We start from the raw sequence: 8549 nt of genomic DNA, 5'->3' as shown, positions 1-8549 counted from the left end.
AAGAACACCGGAGGACTACGAGCTACGCTCTGGAGCACCCTGGGCAGCTTGAAGCTCACGCTGGGCGATCAATTTTTCAGTCAAGGCTTGCTGCTCCTGCAGCATTTGCTTGTTACGCTGCCGCCTCCGTTGTTTCTCCAGGTCACGCAACACTCCCTCGTGAAGCCTCTGCAGAACAACCACGAGAGAGCTTTGCCTAGAGTTGAGGCATTTCAAGCACGCAGACTCTCCAATCCATAAAGCAGTCATCCCTCAAGCTTCGACCTTTTATTTAAAAACAAATTCTTACATGATGTAAGGCTCATCGTGGAGCTGCCACACACATGGACATACAGACGAACATATGCGACACCACACAAGACTGTGAGACGAGACAAACACAGCCACTGAGCTTGGTGGGAAGTGCCGTCACTTCCGGGAGTACTCTGGGCACCAATGACGTCACAACAATGGTGCCGCTTTTCTCATCGCACTCAGCGGGGCATTTCCTTCGGAGGAATTTCCTCCTCCCCATGGATGCCAACCTATTGAAATTGTCCATGTTCTTGGTAGGTTGTAAATACTTGGTAGGTTAGGAGTTCCATACGAAATTAAAAAAGAAATAGAGAATGATCAAAACCTTTCTCCTTGATCAATACAGTAGACTGTATATAATTCGACAATCTCACAAGCTCATTCCACAAATGTACGACATGAACCAGGTAGCAACAACCATTACATGCAAAGGGTATCAAATAAACACGCAGACACAAACTTTTCAACAATCTCACCCACCGCACCCCAACCCTCAATCTATAAACACAGAACATCAACACAATCAATGTTTTCACTCACATTTCGTGCTCCCAAGTAATTTCTAGCTTTCCAAAGTGAAAGTTTTAACACATTAAATAAACTAATAAAACATTCCTGTCACCCAGGCCCATTAAAAGTTCAAGGTGTGACTCGTGCAGAGATGCCTATCAACGGTTGACTTGCACAGCGGTGGGAAACCGATGATTGCATCGCTTTTTCTTTGGCATCTCCTACAATTTCAAGAAGATAATTTTGCACATGTGCCTCCTTAATAAATATTGTGGGTTCATGTTGGTTCTGATGATCCATTTTGTCCAATACAAAACAGAAAGAACTAGTGAGCTCACAGAACACCTCACCGAGTGCTGTCTTGAGAATAAGGACACGGGACGGGTCTTTTCAACTCTTGCTTTGAGTTTCCGAGCACGATCGAAATTCGTTTTGTTAATGAACTTTGAATAACAGGCACAATGGCAGCCATACGAAGCTGGTGGGTCAAACGGAACAGTCCAAAGCTGAACCTTCTGCCGACTCCTCTCGGAGAAACTAATGATTTTGGAACGATCTTTGAGAAAAACATGTACTAAACAAACAAATCTTTAGGATGAAGTTAGTTCTGTTGTTGCTTCACTAGGGGGCCGTCATTTTTGTCTCAATCTCACTGTTACTCTGCTCTCAGAGCATGCGGCAAATGTGATTGGTTGAGATGGCATAAAATTTGCCCCAAGTACTGCTGAACTGGAGGTTTATGTTCCGATTTATGTTCCGATCCGTGTTCTACAGCGTTCAGAATACAACATTGAATTGGTATGAAGTCATCCCTCGATCATTGACTGATGTCTGTCAAGCAGACAGAGTTGAACCAATTGCTCAACCCTACTTTGTGTTACGTGCACGGGGTTATTACTTGGTTCGACCTCCTTTAACCCTGATGACGGCTTGGCACCTCCTGGGCATTGATTAGATTAGATTGCGGCTGTATTGACAAAGTTCCTCGGTCCATTCCTGCATCAAAGAGGTATGGAGCTCAGTCGTGGACCTTGGTGTCTTTTCAGGTGACGATGTTCCAGCAGTTCACATGTGGGTTGAGATCAGGCCTGTTTCCAGGCCAAGACGGTATGTCATGCAGGGAGTTTTCACTTTCTTTGGGAGGAAATGCATCAGTCATTTTCAAAAGTAATAAAGATACTGTTAGTACATGACATGAAGCACTTTCAATGTATTCAATTAACTCTGTGGAACTTGCCAGTTTGATTGTGTGGCAGGTAGAATAGTTTCGTTAGGAAATGTAGTTTTCAGTCCCTCCAAGGTGATCTGATCCGGACACTTGGCTTTAACTGCTCTATCTGAGCTTTCCAGTGCCAGGAAGAAGGTAAAAGTGAACCATAAAATGTCCAGAAATGCATTCCCACACCAACTGACCATGCAGATCAGGTCAGACAGTACTCCCTCATGCAGTAAGGGTGTATTTCTTCTCCAGTACCTCAACAAATGATCTGCAGCCCATCTAAATCATACAGGTTGAACTGAAACTTGCCTGAGAATATGACCGAGTACCACTGACTTTGTCCAATCAACATGTTCCAGAACCCATTGCAGACTCAGTACCCCAATATATATTTTAATCAGAAATGTTTTTGTTCAAGACCTAGAGAAATGGAGACCCTTGTCCACAAAGTGACTCCAGATAGTCCAGCTGCTCACACTCACCCCAGAATGATCCTCCCAAGCCCACTTCGCATCACTTGAAGATCTTGGTGTCGCTGAGGTCCAGACGTTGCAACATTCGACCTTTCAGAACCTGGAGAGGACCTCTTTCATCCTCGTCCCTTTGGTTGTTTCACACTGACCTGCTTGTTTGTTGCTTCCACTTCAGTGCTTGAGCCACATTTGAATTGTTAAATTTCATTTCTGATGCAATTTGTCTCGTACAAGTAGCATGTTTAAAAATCTTAGATATTTAAAGTAAATTTAATAGATATGGCTCTGTAATTTAATACCATTTATATCCAGTGAAGGTTTCTTCAAATTTGGAATTGTTGTGGCTTCTTTTATGAAGATGGAACAATTGAATATGCAACTCGAAGGGCACACGGTGGAGCGCATACCTCTACCACGCAATGCCTGATCCAGGCAGGAGAACATATCGGGCCCTATATATATATATATATATATATACATATGTCTATTTTTTGAAATTTATGCTGTTTGTCGTTTTTTTGGCACCATCTCTCAATGGTGAAGAATCACTTGTAATATTAAAAAATTCTTGTATCCGGATCTGGATTCAGATCTTCACCAAAATCGAATCAATTTGTCCTCATCACACAACTAACTCGTCCACCAGGTTTCGTCCGAATCCGTCCACAACTTTTTAAACATGTTGTGCTAAATATCGTTTTTGGGCCGATCTCTCAATGGTGAAAAATAACTTTAAAAATTCCCGTATCCAGATCCAGATCTTCACCAAAATCTCATCAGTTCGTGCTTGTCACAGACCCAACCTGCCCACCAAATTTCATCCGAATCCGTCCCCAACTTCTTGAGATATCTTGCACACAAACAAACAAACTGACAGACAGGGGTGAAAACATAACCTCCTGTGGGGGAGGTGGGGGGGGCTGGGGGAGAAGGGAAAGGTGGATGTAGGGTGAGGAATGAACTGAAGACGCGAACCACACATTCACCTTTTGATGAGACCCTCTCACAGACATAACAATCAACATGGATGTCTATCTCACCCACCCACATGCAAGCAACATAAAAGTCATGTGAGCATCGATATATCCCCTCTACCTCCAATGCTTCTACGTACCGGTCGAATCCCAATTCACACCAATCACTATCTTTCTCGGGATACCATTCCATGCATTAACTACCGAGTGCAACATCCTCACGACCGTCTTAACTCTCTTCTCTTTACTCTTAGGCTGCGTCCCCTGGGTCGTAGCCTAAGAGTATACAGCGATACGCTGTGCATTCTGCATTCATTCTTTCTCTACCCTTCATTATCATAAACATCTCCATCATATCACCTCGTAACCACCTCCTTTCGCATATACAAAGCCCCGTCTCCTCATAGCTGAATCTAGCTCGGCCTGATATCAATCAAGTTGTTCTACGTGTTGCTCATGAACAGTAAAGTACCTATGTCCTTCCTGAGATGTGGTGACCAAAAAATATGTGGTGTGGTGTGGTGTGGTGTGGTGTGGGGGTCTTGTGTCTGACACAGGTGATTCAGGTACATTGGAACGTCACGTGGTTAACAAGTGATTTTACAATGTCACTTTAACACAATGAGGGGTTTCTCGTGAACAGTAAGTAGATTTACCAATTAGTTAATTAATTAGTTAATTAACAGTGATCAGAGTGAAGCTTTGTCCGGAGACAACTCATGTAGGACACGATTAGAACACGGTGGACAACTGCATCTCGTATCGTATTCCAGTCCAATCCATGAACCTGGGGTTCCCTGACATCATCAGCCGGGGGGGGGGGGGTTTCAGATGGGAGCACCGATGGGCCACGCCGCGAGCCAGGTTGTCATGGCAACCGGCGTTCTCTCCACAGACCTACTTCAGAGAGGGAAAAATAATCATTCGCACGGATATCCCTGTGAGACCTGTGAGCAAACCCGTGGGTGAGTGATTAAGCTCAGTCGGTGGACGAGTGTGTTGCGAGTCCGTCCCCAACCATTGCTGGAAGTCATAGCCCATCGTGACAGACACCAAACCCTCACCTCCTGCACGGCACGCTCATTGACGTGAACTGCAACCACCGTGCCGATGGTGAATATCGTCGCCAGTGCAAACGTCGCTTTGGACAGACGCGACATATCATCAGCTCCACAAAACGAATCCTCCCTCACGTGTCACACACATCGCCCACGATGATGATGATGATGATACGGTGCCGGGCGGGTGGGAGATCGGGCGGCGCGTCACGTGGTGACATTACAAAGCCGACTTCGAAATCTCTTAGTTATCTCAAATATAAACGAGTTGAAAGTTGAAACTGCGATTCAATATCTTCTTATTATTATTTTGAGTTTAAACGACGTTTTTCGAGCAGCGAGGCTCTATATAGGCCACGTAACTAAAACACCTTGGGGGTAAAGGGAGCCGTCATGTTCATGGCGGCGCGCACGGCATTATGGGATAGTTCTTAAAACCCTCCGTTGGAGGGCATTGTACGAAGAGGGGTTCCAAATCTTCGGGTACATCACACCGCTCCCCGGACCCGGTGATTGTCAAGCAGAGTGCTGTGATATTGAAAATTCTGCCTCTTATAATGAAAACAAACGCGTTGTTTGTTGTTGTTTTTGTTCTCCCAAAAAGTGGGACAACCTCTCATCAAGACTACACGTCATGTCTTCCTCCGGGAAGCACAATTGAAAACTGAGAAAAACTGAAATTAAATAATTGAATATTTTTTTTGAAAATATATATATATTAAATAATTGAAAAAAAGATATTGACAATTTGGGGGGGGAGAATAAAACGCTTGAAATTTAAATAAATGAAAATTAGGGCAAAATAAATAATTGAAAATTGGGTAGTTAAATATTAGTTTGAAGGAAAAATATATATATTATTTTAAAAAGCGGGACACCAGGTCCAATAAAGGCAGCTCTTTCGGAGCCATCATTTGAGTTTAGACCACAATGTCTGAGTCTGTAGTGCAGAGGATTACCTGATCTGTTCAGGACAGCATGGGATGACTGCACCAAGGAGGTTAAAGTCAACTGTCCCTTCCAGAGGCAAAACGATGGCAAAGAGCTCAGTCGAGAATGCAGAAAGATGATCAGAAAGCCGGACGGACTATATCACCGGAGCACCTGGACGTATGGTGCAGGAGCTGTCTTCGCTCGTGAGGTTCTTTGGAACCAATCTGTGTACATGTGTAAGGATCGACCCTAAACCGTGCGCATTGATTGGACCGCCTGGTTCCATGTCACGACTTGGTTGTCCCCATCAGTTTTACCCCATAGACCCAGGCGGAGATGAGGGCCGAGGAACGTCCAGAGTGCAGTGGGGGGGGGGGGGTGGGATTGCCACTGCATTCAAGGGATTCACAGGTAAAGAATGCAGACCCATTTCTTCAACTGCCATCCATCAAGCAAGTCCAAAAGGTGGTGACTTGAACTTTCTCCTGAGCATTTGGTTTTCCCAATAGTCTGAAAACAAAGCTTGAACTGGATGCTTGGCCCCAGAAGAGTTGTTCAAGGCCTTTTGCATGTTTGACAGTGAGGTGTTTTTTTTTTTTTAGATTGGAGTTACATTAGTTAGGCCCTTATATTGAAAGTAATTCCGAAAAAAGAAACATCAGAGGAAGCTTTGAGAGAAAGAAATCCTGTTCACACTTAGTGATACTGTTGCGGGGGCCGGGTATCGGCGACGAGCACGACCGCTCGATGGAGCAGTGGAGTCGGCTCCACCGATCATCCGGAATTTAGATCGTACTTTTTCGGAAAACTCCGAAAAGTACGGGTCCCTTATCGGACCGTGAAGCGTCAATATTTCTGCCACGTGGTACAGGGTTATTTGCCAATTCTCAAAATACCTGGAGATCCACGTGGCGATTTACCGAGTCTCCACACCCTCGACGGCACCCGTACGGAACGAGCCACTTCGCGTACTCGAACCGCGTGAGACCCGAGCGGACGGTCACCAAAGTCCCGTCGGTCCAGATGTCCCCTTACGGCGGCACAACGGCCTTGCTAATTTTCCAACACGCAGCACGCTAAGCCAATGGAGGAAAAGACACGAACGAGCTGATGCTTTTCACAAATGGGGATATTTATTTACAATAGGGGAATGAGGGGAGCACGTAAGAGCAGAGTTATCCGAATATTAACAAGCACGTCTGAACAAGCAAAAAGCACTTAACAATTCATTACTTATGGACTGGCGCCACAAACACACACACCCAAAATAATCAGACCAAAGTGGTCTTTATTCGGACCTCCAGCCCGGAGGACAGTTGTGCTGAAGACTAGATTCTGTCTCAGCCCTGTCCACCTTGTGTGGTCTTCGCGTAGAGTCGACCCGGGCACCAGCGAGAGGCAAGCCGCAATCAGCTTATTCAGCTCCACTCGGCGCTCGTCCTGGCAATCAAAACTTCTCCTCCGTATCCCTTCGAGAGACGGCGCGCACCCTTGCGGCTCCGGTAGTAGATGGTGTCTCCAAGCTCTTGATCATCGGGAGGAGGAGGAGGAAGAAAACGCTGACGACAACGATCAAGACAAGACCAAGACCAGCCCTGGGAGGATTCTCTGTTCCTTTTTATTCTCTCCGGCACACTCACTCCGGCGTGATTCGTTCTCGGGCGCGGCTCACTCAGGTGTGGATCATTCTTGGGCTGGGCTCGCTCAGGCGTGGGTCATTCTCGGGCGGGGCTCCTCAGGCGTGATTCCTTCTTGGGCGGGGCTCGACCTTTCCCCTAGTGAGCGCACGGCCAAGCGAATCGGTGGGTGGGGGCATGACCTTTCCCCAACTGAGCATGCGGAGAATGCCGGGAGCAGAGGGTTTTGCTCTTGTTTTATTTGGAGCAGTAGTAGTCCATGTTGGTGGTGTTGAAATAAAAGGAAATCCTAACTATTAAAATAACTTCACAACGCATGAATATTTATTCACCCATTAGACGAGGGGATGGATTCTAACTAGAAACACATACTTATCGAAATAACTAAGCGACGAGGACGGCTGTCTGTCTGTGTGCACAAGGCTTCCAAATTCGTAACAATACGTCCTTGGCCTAATTTTTATGAATGAAAATGATGAAGTTAGACTTTGATCTGGATATCATAAATCCCCATTTTGGGGCCCACTGCTCCATCCAGCAATCAGCCTGAAGTGCTTTGGCCATAAAAAAAGACAAATTCCTGCTTTGGATCCACAGAGCAATGTCATCCAGAAACGGAATGAGAATGGCACTCGGTGGAGCGCATACCTCCGCCAGGCCGAACGGTTTACGTTTTGTATTCCACTGATGGACCAGATATGGATTCGGACCTGAACCGAAATCGAATCGGCTCGTTCTTGTCACTTACCTAACTCATCCACCGACTTTTCCTAAACTTTTTGAAGTATCATGCTTTCTCCTGTTTTTGGCCCTATCAATTTAAAAAAGTAGGCCTGTGTTGACCTTTTCACCTCAAAAATAATTGGTGGTAGAATTCATTGACCTGACATGCAACCATCGACCTCGTGTCGACCATCGATCGACCGTCGCAGGGATGGTACCTACAGTCTCCGTAAGTTTCAGAACGATCGGCTGAGCGGTTCGGCCTGTAGGCGAGTGGACCGACAAACAAACAAACTAATGGAACAGATCAACATACGAGTACGTGGCAAAAAAAAAATGTCTGGTCAAGTAACAAACAAGACAGACAGGAGTGAAATCATAACGTCCATCGACCTTCGGTGGTGCAAGCAATGACGTCCGATTCTCTGTTTAGAAAGACTGAGGGACAGGGAAGTAAATACACACTGGTGATTACAAGGTTGGATAAGGTGTTGATTGATTCCCAGTTGATGGATCTTATAAATAAGGACTTCTTTCCAAACTGTGTCATAGGTCTTGCGGACATCAAGAAATACTCCAGGTGGTGACTCGTGGTTGTTTAAAGATCTCCTGATGTCATTAGCAAGTGAGACACGATGGTCGATGGCGGAGCATCCCTTTATAAACCCACTCCAGTAGTTGTAGAGCAGGTTGTGTGTTCTTTTTCACCAGCCGAGCACAATAAAGGA

The 8549-nt window shown here is 45.6% G+C and overlaps 1 protein-coding gene across 1 annotated transcript; it reads right to left on the bottom strand.

The window, feature by feature from the left end:
- Positions 1-15: 15 nt before the first annotated feature.
- On the bottom strand, positions 16-4814 carry PET117 (PET117 cytochrome c oxidase chaperone). Its single transcript, XM_085887433.1, has 2 exons — positions 4535-4814; positions 16-168 (listed from the first exon to the last, which is right to left on the bottom strand). Exons 1-2 carry the CDS (start codon positions 4628-4630, stop codon positions 16-18), a joined length of 249 nt encoding a protein of 82 aa, XP_085743559.1. The 5' UTR covers positions 4631-4814.
- Between the last annotated feature and the right edge of the window lie 3735 nt (positions 4815-8549).

Source organism: Eptatretus burgeri, chromosome 7 (genome assembly GCF_056783735.1).
Source record: "Eptatretus burgeri isolate ZD-2024b chromosome 7, Ebu_testis_v1, whole genome shotgun sequence".
Taxonomy (NCBI): Eukaryota; Metazoa; Chordata; class Myxini; order Myxiniformes; family Myxinidae; genus Eptatretus; species Eptatretus burgeri.
The sequence above is the reverse complement of the archived record's forward strand: the minus strand, read 5'-3'. Positions and strand labels throughout refer to the sequence as shown.